The following is a 21,123-nucleotide window of genomic DNA, read 5'->3' on the forward strand; positions in this document are numbered from 1 at the left end:
GCCACTAGGGCTCACAACCGTGAGCTTGTTGAGATATATTGCCCGCCTTTCTTCATCGATTCAGACTTTTGGATGAGTTGACTGGTCCACGAATTCAATATATGTCACATTTTTTTGTATATTTACTATATGTCACATTTTATTATTGAACTCCTTATATAATGGAGATTGCAAAAAATCCAGATTCATTTATTATTTTAGCTTATTATTACTAATATTTTATTGAAATTTACCAAATCTACATATGAATATATTTTCCATAGTCCAGTCATATCAATTCTATGGAAAGAGAATAAGCATGGTGGACGTTGTTATATTATTCTGTTCCATATATTCTTGCATTCTAAAAAAGTACCATATTTATGTCAATCTATTATATAGTTATATGACTCATAAATTTTTTTAGTCAAAAGTATTTATCACATTCATTATGAAAAGACGATTCATTTCGTACTTTTTATAATTTTTAATACATACATGTTCATAAAAAAATAACAGGTTAAGTTACTCCCACGAAAAAATTTGGCTTGGAGGAACTACTTGTTCTTCTATTTCAAAAGTACTATTCATAGGTATGTTTGTGTTGTAATCACTTGTGGTAGTTTAGAATTTTCCATTATTTACACTGAAATGAATTATTGGGATCGGCTTTCCCATATCTTCATGGTGTTTGCAGTTTCATATTTGTATGGAAGATGATGCATAATATAAAAGGGATATTTATTTTGCTCATAGTTCTTTTGTTGTCTGACTTCATAGTTTTACTCAAGCTTCTAGAATGGAATGTACACAACACATTTACGCCAGAAAAGCTGAAATCTTAATAAAGCTTATTTCCTTCAAATATCAATGGAACATAGCCATCATGTATCTTCGATAAGTTTTCATATATATTGTGTTTCCTTCCAACCTCCTTGATATTTCCTACATCTTGTTTGCATTTGCTTTATATTTCAATTTTATATATGGACATCGCCTAGTTTCATATGACTATTCTATATAGTTTCATATGACTTAATTATGAAAAGGATGGCTTCGAACATCTCTCATTCTAAAAAAGCAGTATCCAACATATAGCAATTTTGTAGTTGTTTATTCTATACTAGAGCCTATCTTTTTGGTGGAAAATTTCCATAGCACCACACTATTTGTAGTCTTGTATTCAAAATGGCACTTTCCTAAGTCTACACAATTTTTTTCTCTAACATTTGGTTTGTTTGGCTGTATATTTGTACTCGAACTTCTATACGTAAAAGTACAAAAAGTTTGAAATTTATTTGAAATATTATGTATGGCTCTTTAGTTATAATTAACTACTCTTTTACTAATGAAGTGCAAAGGTTAGGCCTTCATGACTTTATGTACACATATCACAACCAAAAATCATCGTAACACAATATATCATAACCAGATAGCCTGCAAGATTTTCATAACTATACCTAACCATAAATATACCATAACTATCTTTAATAAATAGAATGGCTAGATTGATATAAACATCATCTTGTAGTAAACATATTATTTCTGTTCATGTGGATCAAAATAAATTACAAATTCTTGTACCTGGCATTGTTTGGTACCATGACCTACTTCCAATTCTCACACCTTGTGCAGCTGGTATTTAAAACTTGATTATGTAGATGATTTGTTGCAAAATAAAACATTTGTGTCACATTCTTTTAATAGCCACATGTTTTTCTCTCCCCTTGCATATGTGTCATTCATCTCTTCACCTTTCCTTTCTCTACACCTCACAAGAGCATAGAAGTTCAACTATAAGTCATGCATAATTTGGAAAATATGAAAAGGACCCATGGCCCAAGTCATTTGTCTGCTCAAAATATAACTTTGAGCGCCTTTGGTAAAATAAAGGTACCAGAAAATAACCTCACTTAAGCTTCATCAAGCCAACCCAAAATGAGAGTCACCCATCTTCCATTTTATAATTAATATTTTGATCATGATATTCAGCGTGTAATAGATGCCGCCAAATGCCATTATCCCTTAACAGCTTAAACCACCATGTATTGAGTAACACAAATATTTTCTACACAAAAATGGTGGACTTACATACGATATCTACATAAACTTATGAATCTCTCTCACCCCCTCCCCCCGAAATTCAGGGGCGGGTCCCGCGTCCATTAATATCCAATGAAGGGCAGCCACCTCACCCCATAATTACTACTCTCTCCATCCCATAATGTAAGGCTATTCATAGTGGAGAGTAACTTAGACTAGTAATATGTATATACTCACTATGGAGGTAGTAACTTAGTCTATGTCGCTACCTCCATAGTGAGTGGTGTCATAGGTGTGGTAACATATATGTCTTCATTTATTATTTTGTAGACTCATTTTGTATTGGAAAGCGTTATGTGATAGTAATATATTATGTTACTCTATTTGCCTCTCTCCTTATTAACTACTTGCCACATAATTATTTTTGCTTATGTGGCATCTATGTTACTGCCTTTGTTACTCCCACTATGAGACTACCTATAGTGAGAGTAACATAGATGGTAACATCGCCCATATCTAGGTAAAATAGATGATGTGGCAAGCAATTAATAAAGAAAGAGAGGCATATGGTAACATAGCTAGTTACTCATAGTATGAGTAACATCGCACATATCAAGACAAGATGAGTCTATAATCTAATAAATAAAGTGTTGCATGACACCACACATATGTTACTTCCCACTATGGCTAGTCTGACCAGCCTAAGAAGCTACTGTCAAAAAAACCTCTTACATTATGGGATGAATGGAATAGTAGATGTAGCAAAGCTTTTTTCTACATGTAGATCTTGAAATCCTAGTCCTCTTGGCCTTTGGTGCATGCAATATTTTTACTTATCTCTCCCGTGAACAAAAGAGAGAGGAACATATCCTGTTTGTTTCACTCTTTTATAAATGGTAGTAGGGACGGGTACAACGTAATACCTATACTTGTGCCACTTTTGACAAGGGAGTGGGGACGGGCACCATGTAATACATATACTTGTGCCACTTGACAGTCGTAGGCGCGAGCTTTCACTACCAGATAGTAGATAGGATTCCTGAACTTTACCAGGTGCCTTGTCATCCAACAAAGTACGATAATGCTCCATCTATAAAGGAAACTACGTAAAGTAACGTAACCTTTCTAATCATAATTCTCTCCCCTCTGATTTTCGGAGGTGGGTCCTTCAATCCTCTTACATTCAATCCTACTTATCCACGTTCGTTATTACTTAGGACTGTGATATTTGGCACATGTGTGCCATATAAACAAAACTGCCATACCTCTATTTATTTCATTTTAAAGTACTATACGATCCCTCGTTCTTTGACCTCGCCTTTTTCCAAATGACCCTGCAGGCTCGCCTGAGAAACCTGCTTCTCCCGCACATCTCGGACGCTCACCCTCGAGAAAACTGCCACTTCTTCATGTCTACCACATGATTTCTTCTCAGGACAAAGTTGCCATGATATTCGTATGCAAGTTATCAGGCCTGTGTTGCATAACTTACCGTGCTATTTACATAGAACGTATCAGGTACTATGCTTCAACAACTACACCCTTTCAAAGTTACCACTGTGTTTTGTACACAAGTTATAAGGTCTTTGATGTGTAAAATACCGTGGTACTTACACATAAGTTATCAGGGTATATGTACATCAACCTCACCCGGTCAAAATTACCATGGGGGATTGTACATGAGTTACCGGGTCTAGGGTTCGTATATTATCATGGTACTTGCACCTAAAAACCTGGGTGTGTTTTGGTAGCTTTTTCCATAGGTCAAAAATTACCATGATGTTTTTGCATAACTTATCACGCCTATAGCACGTGTGCCCCTCATGACACTAAACATTATGTGACTTTTCCGTGGCACGCCATGTGTTGTGTTCATCCAAGAGGCCCACGCGCGAGGCAAGTGTATGTTTTTAACAACTTATATATTTTCCTTTGGTAAAAAAGTTACCATCATGTTTATATTGCAAGTTATCGGTTATGCGGTGCTTATATTATCATGTTATTTACATAAAAATTATTGGGGATGTTTTGAACAACTTTTTCCCGGGGCAAAAAGTTATCATGGTGATTCTAGGTAACCTATCAAGCCCGCAGTGCTTAAAATATCATGCTATTTACACAAAATTTATCAGGGATATGTTTCAGCAACAAATCCCCTCCCCTCCCTCCACGGGTCAAAAACTTACCATGGTGTTTAGTTATCGCAGTGCATATGTTTTCATACTATTTACACATAAAAATGCTAGGGGAGGGAGGTATACTACCGTACTATTTACACAAAAGATACCGGAGTATCTTTTCAAAAAAAAAAAATTCACTACGGTCAAAGTTACCATGGTGCTTCTACCTCAGTTATCAGATGTGCGCTGCGTATATTATCATCTATTTACACATAAATTATCAGTTATCTTTTCACATTTGTTTTCCCCAATAGTTAAAGTTACCACGATGTTTGTATCTAAATTATCAGGTCTATGGCGTGAATGTTATCATGCTATTTACAGAAATTACCGAGGGGCGGGCTTAACAAATTTATTCCCAATGATCAAAGTTACCATGATGCTTGAAACAAAACGTTTTTCAGTGCTAACATATTAAAGGCAAAAACATGTCAAAAACAGTATTTCCCTTAGAATGTTCAACAATGAGTGTCATAGGTGAGGTGGTTAGCTCCCTTTGTTAATTACCTACATACTAGAGATCAAATCCCAGTCTAAGCATTATTTTTGCTGAAAATCGAGAAGGCATGTGGGGCCATAAATGACGATTACAAAAATTAGGAAGGCACGAGCGGGTGTGCCCGATAAAATCGGAGGAGGATGGAGGACGTGAGGGAAAGGAAAGAAATTGGGAGGACGTGAGGGAAAGGAAGGAAATCGGGAGAGATTTGATGGCGTTGGATGCGTGTGGTAGTTTCGCAATCTGCCACACGGTTGCCATATACATATTTCGTATTACTTAAGATACGTAACAATTTTTACTTACGTAGGTGTAGCTAAACCTGGTAATAGTTTCAAATCCAGATTAAAACCAGCCCAAACCATATGACTTTCCTTCCAGCAACCAATCCAACCCAATCCAAATATTGAGGTCTAGAATCCAGACCGAACCAAGCTTGGTGTATTCCCCATCCAAACCAATCCAAACTGCTTCACGTTTTTGGATTAAATCAGTAGTGTAAAACCGTGGACGAACTGCTGCGTTGCTACCGTGAACTCGTGAAGCTACTGCTCGCGCTTAACGAAGAGATACGGTCCTGAAGCTACTAGTCGCCGTGAACCCGTTAAGCTAACGCTCGTGCTTAACGCAGAGCAGGTACGGTCTTGATGCTGCTAGTCGCCGTCAACTTGTGAAGCTGTCGATGCGCTGGCCCCGTACGTTTTTTTCAGGGATGCTGGTCTTGCCTCTGGTGCGCTTTGTAGCTAGACTGGTCGCTGATTTGTTCTTGGGACTACAGATTACATTAGGGCTTTAGACCATTCAAACCAATCCAAAACAGCCCAGTAGAAAAACCGAACTAAAACTTAGGTTTGAACCCAAACTATTCTCAGGCTTAGGTGTAGCAATTGCCTTGCACAGCGGCAACCACGTACAAAGCAGAGCGCGACAGACAGAGCATCAATCCAGTTCGAATAGCTTGAAACAGAGGCCGGGCGAACTCTGCTCGATCGAGCTTGGTGGACATCTCTCCTCAGATTACATAACCTTCATCAACCATGGGTCGTCCTGATTCGGAGGCGCCGGCGTCGAGCGTCGCCCACGGAGTTCGAGGAGGCGCGCCGGCGCCCGCGGGGGCGGACTCGGCTTTGGAGACCAACGTGGTGATCATCATGGCCGCGCTCTTCTTCGGGCTGCTCCTCGTCATCGCGCTCAACTCGCTGGTGCGGTGCGCGCTCCGGCGCGTGTGCCGCGGGGCCGCGGCCGCTGCCGGCGAGGGCCGAGCGTCGGCGCGGGTGGCCTGCAGCGGCAGCGGCATCAAGAGGCGCGTCCTCAGGAGCCTCCCCGTGGAGGTGTACGGCTCCGGGGAGGACATCGACGGCGTGTGCGTCATATGCCTGAGCGAGTTCGTGGACGGCGAGAAGGTGCGCGTGCTGCCGCTCTGCGGGCACGCCTTCCACGTCCGCTGCATCGACGCCTGGCTGGTGTCCCACGGCTCCTGTCCCACCTGCCGGCGGCCGGTCATCGAGAAGGGCGCCAGCGGCGGTGTCGTCGAAAGCCAGCGCCCTGCGGAGACGGACACGATCATCAACGTGGTGATCGTGTGAGTTTTTCGCGCGACGAAGCATTGCCATTTCTGCCGACACAGCACAGCTCTGCATGCGCAAGCTATCGTGGATGTTTCCGGCGCTGCTTTTGACCGGAATGTATATACAGTATGATCGAAATGCTCAATTGTTCATGTAAATATTCAACGGCGCAAAGCGCTGCGCAGACATACTATAAGTAAACAGTTTTGCTGAATTACTTCGCTCCGTCGCCGTCGACTAGTAGGGTGACCCGTGACAACGATGAATGGACGACGTCTAACTGTTTTAGTTCAACAATACCGTCGGCAGTCTTCTCTTGTGCCCAACTCCATTGATGCCCAATTTTAAATCGAATCAATATTCTCGTCAAGTACTTTTCATATATGTTTTGATTTCCACCAAAAAAAGGTCAAGGAAATTTGTACAACTTTGCAATTATTACTGATCAGCGGGCAAGTTGAAGAAAAAAAATAAAAAAATATCTGAGAGTATCCTGTTTAAACGATGGTAAAAATCCACTCGCCAGAACACCTTCAAGAAGGAATCATAGGTTGCACGATGATTTTAGTTGATCAAACAAGAAGTTAGACCAACGGCTATCACCCCCGAAACAAAATCTTGAACCAACACCTTCCACAAGGTAGTGACTTACGAACGTGGACGCTATCTGATCATGTCAGAATGCTACATCATGGTTTCCACTCCAAGAGGACACGACCATGATGTCTACCTCCATAGTCGTCATTCACCTAGCTCTCTATGGCCCCTCCTCACACAAAACAAGCATGACAAAGAAGAAATGCATGAAGGGAAGATGATATCATCACTTCCGATCACTTCCGCATCGTCATCCCATCAATGTTTGTCGTGCGCGTCACCACCATGCCTAGTAGACCTACAAGACCAAGCCAACGCTCGATGCATCATACCAGATCCGCATGATCTTGCAACCCTCGCCGCCATTGTGATGCAACAGCCCTCACCCGTTGTCACATCGATCAACACATATGGGTACTAGATCCACGCGCCCAAACTACCATGCGTTCGAGATGACTGCCGCTGGTGCAAGGATTCTCCCTGAGAAGCCATTCGTGGGTGCCTATGCCCATCATCGGAAGCCAAAGCGCTATGTAGACTGGTTGCACGCAGTCACGCCGTCGTCGTCCCCCACAGGGCAAGGCGCGTCCGAAAAGATAGGTGAGGCAAGGCCGACTACCTACGCTTCCAACCGTAGATCCATGGGTAGCAGGCGATCGTGCCACAGCTAGGCAAAGCTCAGCTGAACCCGCGCGCACAACACGGGAGGTCGTGTTGGGGATCGTAGTAGAAATTCAAAATTTTCTACGCATCACCAAGATCAATCTATGGAGTAATCTAGCAACGAAGGGAAGGAGAGTGTATTTACATACCCTTGTAGATCGCTAAGCGGAAGCGTTCAAGTGAACGGGGTTGATGGAGTCGTACTCGCCGTGATCCAAATCACCGATGATTCTAGTGCCGAACGGACGGCACCTCCGCGTTCAACACACATGCAGCCCGGTGACGTCTCCCATGGCTTGATCCAGTAAAGAGAGAGGGAGAGGTTGGGGAAGACTCCGTCCAGCAACAGCACAACGGCGTGATGGTGGTGGAGGAGCGTGGTACTCCAGCAGGGCTTCGCCAAGCACCGCAAGAGACGAGGAGGGAGAGGGGTAGGGCTGCGTCAAGAAGGAGATGTTCTCGTGTGTATGGCACTATATATAGGGGAAAGGGAGGGGCTGCGCCCCCACCTAGGTTTCCACCCCTAGGGGTGGCGGCCAGCCCTAGATCCCATCTAGGGGGGCGGCCAAGGGGGGAGAGAGGGGGGGCGCACCACTAGGTGGGCCTTAGGCCCATCTGAGCCTAGGGTTTCCCCCTTTTCCCTTATCTCTTCGCCTTGGGCCCTGGTGGGGGGGGGGGGGCGCACCAGCCCACCTGGGGCTGGTCCCCTCTCACACTTGACCCACGCAGCCCTCTGGGGCAGGTAGCCCCACCCGGTGGACCCGGTGGTCCCGGTACGTTACCGAAAGCACCCGAAACTTTTCCGGTGACCAAAGCAGCACTTTCCATATATAAATCTTTACCTCCGGATCATTCTGGAACTCCTCGTGATGTCCGGGATCTCATCCGGGACTCCGAACAACATTCGGTAACCACGTATATCTATTCCCTATAACCCTAGCGTCATCGAACCTTAAGTGTGTAGACCCTACGGGTTCGGGAACCATGCAGACATGACCGAGACACCTCTCCGGCCAATAACCAACAGCGGGATCTGGATACCCATGTTGGCTCCCACATGTTCCACGATGATCTCATCGGATGAACCACGATGTCGAGGATTCAATCAATCCTGTATTCAATTTCCTTTGTCTAGCGGTATTTTACTTGCCCGAGATTCGATCGTCGGTATCCGATACCTTGTTCAATCTCGTTACCGGCAAGTCTCTTTACTCGTTCCGTAACACATCATCCCATGATCAAATCCTTGGTCACATTGCGCATATGATGATGTCCTACCGAGTGGGCCCAGAGATACCTCTCCGTCACACGGAGTGACAAATCCCAGTCTCGATTCGTGCCAACCCAACAGACACTTTCGGAGATACCCGTAGTGTACCTTTATAGCCACCTAGTTACGTTGTGACGTTTGGCACACCCAAAGCAAACCTACGGTATCCGGGAGTTGCACAATCTCATGGTGTAAGGAAATGATACTTGACATTAGAAAAGCTTTAGCATACGAACTACACGATCTTTGTGCTAGGCTTAGGATTGGGTCTTGTCCATCACATGATTCTCCTAATGATGTGATCCCGTTATCAACGACATCCAATGTCCATGGTCAGGAAACCGTAACCATCAATTGATCAACGAGCTAGTCAACTAGAGGCTTATTAGGGACATGGTGTTGTCTATGTATCCACACATGTATGTGAGTTTCCTATCAATACAATTATAGCATGAATAATAAACGATTATCATGAACAAGGAAATAACCAATTTATTATTGCCTCTAGGGCATATTTCCAATAGTCTCCCACTTGCACTAGAGTCAATAATCTAGTTCACATCGCCATGTGATTAACATTCACAGGTCACATCGTCATGTGACCAACATCCAAAGAGTTTACTAGAGTTCAATAATCTAGTTCACATCACTATGTGATTAACACTCAATGAGTTCTGGGTTTGATCATGTTACTTGTGAGAGAGGTTGTAGTCTACGGGTCTGTCACATTCAGATCCGTATGTACTTTGCAAATTTCTACGCTATATTTGGAGCCATTTCAAATAACGGTTCTACTTGGAGCTATTCTAAATTGTTGCTCCATTATACGTATCCGGTATCTCTACTCAGAGCTATCCGGATAGGTGTTAAGCTTGCATCGACGTAACTCTTTACGTCGAACTCTTTATCACCTCCATAACCGAGAAACATATCCTTATTCCTCTAAGGATAATTTTGACCGCTATCTGGTGATCTACTCCTAGATCACCTTTGTACCCTCTTGCCAGACATGTGGCAAGGCACACATCAGGTGCGGCACTCAGCATGGCATACCGTATAGAGCCTATGACAAAAGCATAGGGGACGACCTTCGTCCTTCCTCTTTCTTCTGCCGTGGTCGAGCTTTAAGTCTTAACTTCATACCTTACAACTCAGGCAAGAACTCCTTCTTTGGCTGATCCATCTTGAACACCTTCAAGATCATGTCAAGGTATGTGCTCATTTCAAAGTACCATTAAGCGTTTTTTATCTATCCTTATAGATCTTGATGCTCAATGTTCAAGTAGCTTAATCCAGGTTTTCCATTGAAAAACACCTTTCAAATAACCCTATATGCTTTCCAGAAATTCTACATCATTTCGGATCAACAATATGTCATCCACATATACTTATCAGAAATGTTGTAGTGCTCCCACTCACTTTATTGTAAATACAAGTTTCTAACAAACTTTGTATAAACCCATAAACTTTGATTACTCCATCAAAGTATATATTCCGACTCCAAGATGCTTGCTCTAGTCCATGGAAGGATCGCAGGAGCTAGCATACCTTTTAGCATCCTTAGGATCGACAAAACCATTCTGATTGTATCACATACAACCTTTCCTTACGAAAACTGGTAATCTCATTGTAGTCAACTTCTTGAACTTGTGAAAAACTCTTCGCCACAAGTCGAGCTTCATAGACGATGACATTACCGTCCACGTCCGTCTTCTTCTTAAAATCCACATGTACCTAACAGCCTTACGACCATCAAGTAGTTCTTCCAAAGTCTACACTTTGTTTTCATACATGGATCCTCTCTCGGATTTTATGGCCTCGAGCCAATTTTCGGAATCCGGGCCCACCATCGCTTCTCCATAGCTCATAGGTTCATCGTTGTCCAACAACGTGACCTTTAAGACAGGGTTACCACTTAGAAGTTGTACACACCCTTGTCAACCCATGAGGTTCGATAGTAACTTGATCCGAAGCTCCATGATCATCATCATTAGCTTTCTCTTCAACTGAGGCAGGTGCCACAGAAACGTTTTTCCTGTGCTGCGCTACTCTCTGGTTGAAGTAAAGGTTCAACAACCTTATCAAGTTCTATCTTCCTCCCACTCAATTCTTTCGAGAGAAACTTTTCCTCGAGAAAGGACCCGATTCGAGAAACAATCCCTATTGCTTTCGGATCTGAGACAGGAGGTATACCCAACTGTTTTGGGTGTCCTACGAAGATGCATTTATCCGCTTTGGGTTCAAGCTTATCAGCCTGAAACTTTTTCACATAAGCATCGCAGCCCCAAACTTTTAAGAAATGACAGCTTAGGTTTCTCTAAACCATAGTTCATACGATGTCATCTCATCGGAATTACGTGGTGCCCTATTTAAAGTGAATGTGGTTGTCTCTAATGCCTAACCCATAAACTATCGTGGTAATTCGATAAGAGACATCATGGTATGCATCATATCCAATAGGGTGCAGTTATGATGTTCGGACACACCATCACACTATGGTGTTCTAGGCTGTATTAGTTGTGAAACAATTTCCACAATGCCTTAATTCTGTACCAACCTCGTAATTTAGATATTCATCTCTATGATCATATCATAGATATTTTATCCTCTTGTCACGACGATCTTCAACTTCACCCTGGAATTACTTGAACCTTTCAATAATTCAGACTCGTGATTCAACAAGTAAATATACTCAGCATCTGCTCAAATCATCTGTGAAGTAAGAATATAACGATATCCACTACATGCCTCAGCACTCATTGGACTGCACACATCAAGATGTATTACTTCCAACAAGTTGCTTTCTTGTTCCATCTTACTAAAAATGAGGCCTTTCAGTCATCTTGCTCATGTGGTATGATTTGCATGTCTCAAGTGATTCAAAATCAAGCGAGTCCAAAGATCCATCAACATGGAGCTTCTTCATGCGTTTTATACCATTGTGACTAAAATTGCAGTGCCACAAGTATGTGGTACTATCATTACTATCTTATATCTTTTGGCATGAACATGTGTATCACTACGATCGGGATTCAATAAACCATTCATTTTAGGTGTAAGACCATTGAAGGTATTATTCAAATAAACAGAGTAACCATTATTCTCCTTAAATGAATAACCGCATTGCGATGAACATAATCTAATCATGTCCATGCTCAACGCAAACACCAAATAACAATTATTTAGGTTTAACACCAACCCCGATGGTAGACGGAGCGTGCGATGTTTGATCACATCAACCTTGGAAACTCTTCCAACACATATCGTCGTCTCACCTTTGGCTAGTCTCCGTTTATTCTGTTGCCTTTTATTTCGAGTTACTAACACTTAGCAACCGAACCGGTATCTAATACCCTGCTGCTACTAGGATTACTAGTAAAGTACACATTTAATATATGTCCAATACATACTTCTGTCAACCTTGTCAGCCTTCTCATCTACCAAGTATCTAGGGTGGTTCTACTTCAGTGACCATTCCCCTTATTACAGAGGCACTTAGTCTCGGGCTTGGGTTCAACTTTGGGTTTCTTCACTAGAGCAGCAACTGATTTGTTGTTTCATGAAGTATCCCTTTCTTGCCCTTGCCCTTCTTGAAACTAGTGGTTTTACTAACCATCAACAATTGATGCTCCCTTTTGATTTCTACTTTCACGGTGTCGCGAATAGCTCAAGGATCATATCTATCCCTGTTATGTTATAGTTCATCACGAAGCTCCAGTAGCTTGGTGACAGTGACTTTGGAGAACCATCACTATCTCATCTGGAAGATTAACTCCCACTCGATTCAAGCGATTGTTGTACTCATACAATCTGAGCACATGCTCAACGGTTGAGCTTTTCTCCTTAGTTTGCGGGCTTAAGAAACTTGTCAAAGGTCTCATACCTCTTGACGTGGGCACTAGCCTAAAATCCCAATTTCAGTCCTTGGAACATCTCATATGTTCTGCGATGTTTCAAAAACATCTTTGGTGCCTCAATTCTAAACCATTTAGCATTACGCACTGAACTATCATGTAGTCATCAAAACGTGTATGTCAGATGTTCGCAACATCCACAACCGACATTCGCGGTCAGCTCACTGAGCGGTGCATTAAGGACATAATCCTTCTGCGCAGCAATGAGGACAATCCTCTGTTTACGGATCCAGTCCGCATAATTGCTACTATCAACTTTCAACTAAATTTTCTCTAGGAACATATCTAAAATAGTAGAACCAAAGCGTGAGCTACGACATAATTTGCAAAGTACTTTTTGACTATGTTCATGATAATTGAGTTCATCTGATTATTTCATGAACTCCCACTCAGATAGACATCCCTCTAGTCATCTAAGTGATACATGATCCGAATCGACTAGGCCGTGTCCGATCATCATGTGAGACGGACTAGTCATCATCAGTGAACATCTCATGTTGATTGCATCTTCTATACGACTCATGTTCGACCTTTCGGTCCTCCGTGTTCCGAGGCCATGTCTGTACATGCTAGGCTCGTCAAGTTAACCTAAGTGTTTCACATGTGTTCCGAGGCCATGTTTGTACATGCTAGGCTCGTCAACACCCGTTGTATTCGAACGTAAGAATCTATCACACCCGATCATCACGTGGTGCTTCGAAACGACGAACCTTTGTAACGGTGCACAGTTAGGGAGAACACTTTTCTTGAAATTTTAATGAGGGATCATCTTATTTAAGCTACCATCGTTCTAAGCAAATAAGATGTAAAAACATGATAAACATCACATGCAATCAAATAGTGACATGATATGGCCATCATCGCTTTGCTCCTTTTGATCTCCATCTTCGGGGCTCCATGATCATCATCGTCACCGGCATGACACCATGATCTCCATCATCATGATCTCCATCATCGTGTCTTCATGAAGTTGTCTCGCCAACTATTACTTCTACTACTACAGCTAACGGTTAGCAATAAAGTAAAGTAATTACATGACGTTTATGTTGACACGCAGGTCATAAATAAATTAAGACAACTCCTATGGCTCCTGCCGGTTGTCATACTCATCGACACGCAAGTCGTGATTCCTATTACAAGAACATGATCATCTAATACATCACATATATCATTCATCACATCCTTTGGCCACATCACATCACAAAACACTTGCTGCAAAAACAAGTTAGACGTCCTCTAATTGTTGTTGCAAGTTTTTTTTACGTGGCTGCTATAAGTTGCTAGCAAGAACGTTTCTTACCTACGCCAAAACCACAACGTGAATTGCCAATTTCTTTTTACCCTTCATAAGGACCCTGTGTTGGGTTTCGTAGTAATTTCAAAAAAATTCCTACGCACACGCAAGATCATGGTGATGCACAGCAACGAGAGGGGAGAGTGTTGTCTACGTACCCACGCAGACCGACTGCGGAAGCGTTGACACAACGTAGAGGAAGTAGTCGTACGTCTTCACGATCCGACCGATCCAAGCACCATTACTCCGGCACCTCCGAGTTCTTAGCACACGTATAGCTCGATGACGATCCTCGGGCTCCGATCCAGCAAAGCGTCGGGGAGGAGTTCCGTCAGCACGATGGGGTGACGATCTTGATGTTCTACCGACGCAGGGCTTCGCCTAAGCACTACAACGATATGACCGAGGTGGAATATGGTGGCAGGGGGCACCGCACACGGCTAAGGATCGATCACGTGGATCAACTTGTGTGTCTAGAGGTGCCCCTGCCTCCGTATATAAAGGATCCAAGGGGGAGGGAGCCGCCGGCCAGGAGGAGGGCGCAGGAGGAGTCCTACTCCTACCGGGAGTAGGACTCCCCCCCAATCCTAGTTGGACTAGGATTCCCCGAGGGGGAAAGAGAGAGAGGGGGGCCGGCCACCTCTCCTAGTCCTAATAGGACCAGGGGAGGGGGGAGGCGCACGGCCATCTTGGGCTGCCCCTTTCTCCTTTCCACTAAAGCCCATTAAGGCCCATATGGCTCCCGGGGGGTTCCGGTAACCTCCCGGTACTCCGGTAAAATCCCGATTTCACCCGGAACACTTCTGATGTCCAAATATAGGCTTCCAATATATCAATCTTTATGTCTCAACCATTTCGAGACTCCTCGTCATGTCCGTGATCACATCCGGGACTCCGAACTAACTTCGGTACATCAAAATGCATAAACTCATAATAACTGTCATCGTAACGTTAAGCGTGCGGACCCTACAGTTCGAGAATAATGTAGACATGACTGAGACACATCTCCGGTCAATAACCAATAGCGGGACCTGGATGCCCATATTGGCTCCTACATATTCAACGAAGATCTTTATCGGTCAGACCGCATAACAACATATGTTGTTCTCTTTGTCATCGGTATGTTACTTGCCCGAGATTCGATCGTCGGTATCCAATACCTAGTTCAATCTCGTTATCGGCAAGTCTCTTTACTCGTTCCGTAATACATCATCCCGCAACTAACTCATTAGTTGCAATGCTTGCAAGGCTTATGTGATGTGCATTACCGAGAGGGCCCAGAGATACCTCTCCGACAATCGGAGTGACAAATCCTATTCTCGAAATACGCCAACCCAACATCTACCATTGGAGACACCTGTAGAGCTGCTTTATAATCACCCAGTAACGTTGTGACGTTTGGTAGCACACAAAGTGTTCCTCCGGCAAACGGGAGTTGCATAATCTCATAGTCATAGGAACATGTATAAGTCATGAAGAAAGCAATAGCAACATACTAAATGATCGGGTGCTAAGCTAATGGAATGGGTCATGTCAATCAGATCATTCAACTAATGATGTGACCTCGTTAATCAAATAACAACACTTTGTTCATGGTTAGGAAACATAACCATCTTTGATTAACGAGCTAGTCAAGTAGAGGCATACTAGTGACACTAAGTTTGTCTATGTATTCACACATGTATTATGTTTCCGGTTAATACAATTCTAGCATGAATAATAAACATTTATCATGATATAAGGAAATAAATAATAACTTTATTATTGCCTCTAGGGAATATTTCCTTCAGTCTCCCACTTGCACTAGAGTCAATAATCTAGATTATAATGTAATGATTCTAACACCCATGGAGCCTTGGTGCTGATCATGTTTTGCTCGTGGAAGAGGCTTAGTCAACGGGTTTGCAACATTCAGATCCGTATGTATCTTGCAAATCTCTATGTCTCCCACCTGGACTAGATCCCGGATGGAATTGAAGCGTCTCTTGATGTGCTTGGTCCTCTTGTGAAATCTGGATTCCTTTGCCAAGGCAATTGCACCAGTATTGTCACAAAAGATTTTCATTGGACCCGATGCACTAGGTATGACACCCAGATCGGATATGAACTCTTTCATCCAGACTCCTTCGTTCGCTGCTTCCGAAGCAGCTATGTACTCCGCTTCACATGTAGATCCCGCTACGACGCTTTGTTTAGAACTGCACCAACTAACAGCTCCACCGTTTAATGTAAACACGTATCCGGTTTGCGATTTAGAATCGTCCGGATCAGTGTCAAAGCTTGCATCAACGTAACCTTTTACGGTGAGCTCTTTGTCACCTCCATATACGAGAAACATATCCTTAGTCCTTTTCAGGTATTTCAGGATGTTCTTGACCGCTGTCCAGTGATCCACTCCTGGATTACTTTGGTACCTCCCTGCTAAACTTATAGCAAAGCACACATCAGGTCTGGTACACAGCATTGCATACATGATAGGGCCTATGGCTGAAGCATAGGGAACATCTTTCATTTTCTCTCTATCTTCTGGAGTGGTCGGGCATTGAGTCTGACTCAACTTCACACCTTGTAACACAGGCAAGAACCCTTTCTTTGCTTGATCCATTTTGAACTTCTTCAAAATCTTGTCAAGGTATGTGCTTTGTGAAAGTCCAATTAAGCGTCTTGATCTATCTCTATAGATCTTTATGCCTAATATGTAAGCAGCTTCACCGAGGTCTTTCATTGAAAAACTCTTATTCAAGTATCCCTTTATGCTATCCAGAAATTCTATATCATTTCCAATCAGTAATATGTCATCCACATATAATATCAGAAATGCTACAGAGCTCCCACTCACTTTCTTGTAAATACAGGCTTCACCGAAAGTTTGTATAAAACCAAATGCTTTGATCACACTATCAAAGCGTTTATTCCAACTCCGAGAGGCTTGCACCAGTCCATAAATGGATCGCTGGAGTTTGCACACTTTGTTAGTTCCCTTTGGATCGACAAAACCTTCTGGTTGCATCATATACAACTCTTCTTCCAGAAATCCATTCAGGAATGCAGTTTTGACATCCATCTGCCAAATTTCATAATCATAAAATGCGGAAATTGCTAACATGATTCGGACAGACTTAAGCATCGCTACAGGTGAGAAGGTCTCATCGTAGTCAACCCCTTGAACTTGCCGAAAACCTTTTGCGACAAGTCGAGCTTTGTAGACAGTAATATTACCGTCAGCGTCAGTCTTCTTCTTGAAGATCCATTTATTCTCAATTGCTTGCCGATCATCGGGCAAGTCAACCAAAGTCCATACTTTGTTCTCATACATGGATCCCATCTCAGATTTCAAGGCTTCAAGCCACTTTGCGGAATCTGGGCTCACCATCGCTTCTTCATAGTTCGTAGGTTCATCATGATCTAGCATCATGATTTCCAGAACAGGATTACCGTACCACTCTGGTGCGGATCTCGCTCTGGTTGATCTACGAGGTTCAGTAGTATCTTGTTTTGAAGTTTTCATGATCATCATCATTAGCTTCCTCACTAATTGGTATAGGTATCGCAGAAACAGTTTTCTGTGATGTACTACTTTCCAATAAGGGAGCAGGTACAGTTACCTCATCAAGTTCTACTTTCCTCCCACTCACTTCTTTCGAGAGAAACTCCTTCTCTAGAAAGGATCCATTCTTAGCAACGAATGTCTTGCCTTCGGATCTGTGATAGAAGGTGTACCCAACAGTCTCCTTTGGGTATCCTATGAAGACACATTTCTCCGATTTGGGTTCGAGCTTATTAGGTTGAAGCTTTTTCACATAAGCATCGCAGCCCCAAACTTTAAGAAACGACAACTTTAGTTTCTTGCCAAACCACAGTTCATAAGGCGTCGTCTCAACGGATTTTGATGGTGCCCTATTTAACGTGAATGCGGCCGTCTCTAAAGCATAACCCCAAAACGACAGCGGTAAATCAGTAAGAGACATCATAGATCGCACCATATCTAGTAAAGTACGATTACGACGTTCGGAAACACCATTGCGCTGTGGTGTTCCGGGTGGCGTGAGTTGCGAAACTATTCCACAATTTTTCAAATGTACACCAAACTCGTAACTCAAATATTCTCCTCCACGATCAGATCGTACAAACTTTATTTTCTTGTTACGATGATTTTCAACTTCACTCTGAAATTCTTTGAACTTTTCAAATGTATCAGACTTATGTTTCATTAAGTAGATATACCCATATCTGCTTAAGTCATCTGTGAAGGTGAGAAAATAACGATATCCACCACGAGCCTCAATATTCATCGGACCACATACATCTATATGTATGATCTCCAACAAATCTTTTGCTCTCTCCATAGTACCGGAGAACGGTGTTTTAGTCATCTTGCCCATGAGGCACGGTTCGCAAGTACCAAGTGATTCATAATCAAGTGGTTCCAAAAGTCCATCAGTATGGACTTTCTTCATGCGCTTTATAACGATATGACCTAAACGGCAGTGCCACAAATAAGTTGCACTGTCATTATCAACTCTGCATCTTTTGGTTTCAACATTATGAATATGTGTGTTACTACTATCGAGATTCATCAAAAATAGACCACTCCTCAAAGGTGCATGACCATAAAAGATATTACTCATATAAATGGAACAACCATTATTCTCTGACTTAAATGAATAACCGTCTCGCATCAAACAAGATCCAGATATAATGTTCATGCTCAACGCTGGCACCAAATAACAATTATTTAGGTCTAATATTAATCCCGAAGGTAGATGTAGAGGTAGCGTGCCGACCGCGATCACATCGACTTTGGAACCGTTTCCCACGCGCATCGTCACCTCTACCTTCGCAGTGTTCGCTTAATCCGTAGTCCCTGTTTCGAGTTGCAAATATTAGCAACAGAACCAGTATCAAATACCCAGGTTCTACTGCGAGCTCTAGTAAGGTACACATCAATAACATGTATATCACATATACCTTTGTTCACCTTGCCATCCTTCTTATCCGCCAAATACTTGGGGCAGTTCCGCTTCCAGTGACCAGTCTGCTTGCAATAGAAGCACTCAGTTTCAGGCTTAGGTCCAGGTTTGGGTTTCTTCTCTTGAGTAGCAACTTGCTTGCCGTTCTTTTTGAAGTTCCCTTTCTTCTTCCCTTTGCCCTTTTTCTTGAAACTAGTGGTCTTGTTGACCATCAACACTTGATGCTCCTTCTTGATTTCTACCTCCGCAGCTTTCAGCATTGCGAAGAGCTCGGGAATAGTCTTATTCATCCCTTGCATATTATAGTTCATCACGAAGCTCTTGTAGCTTGGTGGCAGTGATTGGAGAATTCTGTCAATGACGCAATCATCTGGAAGATTAACTCCCATCTGAATCAAGTGATTATTATACCCAGACATTTTGAGTATATGCTCACTGACAGAACTGTTCTCCTCCATCTTGCAGCTATAGAACTTATTGGAGACTTCATATCTCTCAATCCGGGAATTTGCTTGAAATATTAACTTCAACTCCTAGAACATCTCATATGCTCCATGACGTTCAAAACGTCGTTGAAGTCCCGATTCTAAGCCGTAAAGCATGGCACACTGAACTATCGAGTAGTCATCAGCTTTGCTCTGCTAGACGTTCATAACATCTGGTGTTGCTCCAGCAGCAGGCCTGGCACCCAGCGGTGCTTCCAGGATGTAATTCTTCTGAGCAGCAATGAGGATAATCCTCAAGTTACGGACCCAGTCCGTGTAATTGCTACCATCATCTTTCAACTTTGCTTTCTCAAGGAACGCACTAAAATTCAATGGAACAACAGCACGAGCCATTTATCTACAATCAACATAAACAAGCAAGAAACTATCAGGTACTAAGTTCATGATAATTTTAAGTTCAATTAATCAAATTACTTAAGAACTCCCACTTAGATAGACATCCCTCTAATCCTCTAAGTGATTACGTGATCCAAATCAACTAAACCATAACCGATCATCACGTGAGATGGAGTAGTTTTCAATGGTGAACATCGTTTATGTTGATCATATCTACTATATGATTCACGCTCGACCTTTCGGTCTCCGTGTTCCGAGGCCATATCTGCATATGCTAGGCTCGTCAAGTTTAACCTGAGTATTCTGCGTGTGCAAAACTGGCTTGCACCCGTTGTAGATGGACGTAGAGCTTATCACACCCGATCATCACGTGGTGTCTGGGCACGACGAACTTTGGCAACGGTGCATACTCAGGGAGAACACTTCTTGATAATTTAGTGAGAGATCATCTTATAATGCTACCGTCAATCAAAGCAAGATAAGATGCATAAAAAGATAAACATCACATGCAATCAATATAAGTGATATGATATGGCCATCATCATCTTGTGCTTGTGATCTCCATCTCCGAAGCACCATCGTGATCACCATCATCATCGGCGTGACTCCTTGATCTCCATCGTAGCATCGTTGTCGTCTCGCCAAGCTTGTGCTTCCACGACTATCGCTACCGTTTAGTGATAAAGTAAAGCATTACATCGCGATTGCATTGCATACAATAAAGCGACAACCATATGGCTCCTGCCGGTTGCCGATAACTCGGTTACAAAACATGATCATCTCATACAATAAAATTCATCATCATGCCTTGACCATATCACATCACAACATGCCCTGCAAAAACAAGTTAGACGTCCTCTACTTTGTTGTTGCAAGTTTTACGTGGCTGCTACGGGCTTAAGCAAGAACCAATCTCACTTACGCATCAAAACCACAACGATAGTTTGTCAAATAGACTCCGTTTTAACCTTCGCAAGGATCGGGCGTAGCCATACTTGGTTCAACTAAAGTTGGAGAGACAGTCGCCCGCAAGCCACCTATGTGCAAAGCACGTCGGGGAAACCGGTCTCGCGTAAGCGTACGCGTAATGTTGGTCCGGGTCGTCTCGTCCAACAATGCCGCCGAACCAAAGTATGACATGCTGGTAGGCAGTATGACTTATATCGCCCACAACTCACTTGTGTTCTACTCGTGCATATAACATCAACATATAAAACCTAGGCTCTGATACCACTGTTGGGTTTCGTAGTAATTTCAAAAAATTTCCTACGCACACGCAAGATCATGGTGATGCACAGCAACGA

General features: G+C 42.8%; 1 protein-coding gene across 1 annotated transcript; it reads left to right on the forward strand.

Moving 5' to 3' along the window:
• Window positions 1–5,738: 5,738 nt before the first annotated feature.
• Window positions 5,739–6,287, forward strand: LOC125507221 (RING-H2 finger protein ATL78-like). Its single transcript, XM_048671872.2, has one exon. The coding sequence runs from the start codon at window positions 5,739–5,741 to the stop codon at window positions 6,285–6,287; it is 549 nt and encodes a 182-aa protein (XP_048527829.2).
• The last annotated feature ends 14,836 nt before the right edge of the window (window positions 6,288–21,123 follow it).

Source organism: Triticum urartu, chromosome 5A (assembly GCF_056163025.1).
Source record: "Triticum urartu cultivar PI428250 chromosome 5A, HENAU_Tu73, whole genome shotgun sequence".
NCBI lineage: Eukaryota > Viridiplantae > Streptophyta > Magnoliopsida > Poales > Poaceae > Triticum > Triticum urartu.

Coding starts and splice junctions, on each gene's coding strand:
- LOC125507221 (XM_048671872.2), top strand. CDS start 5,739: ATGGGTCGTCCTGATTCGGAGGCGCCGGCGTCGAGCGTCGCCCACGGA.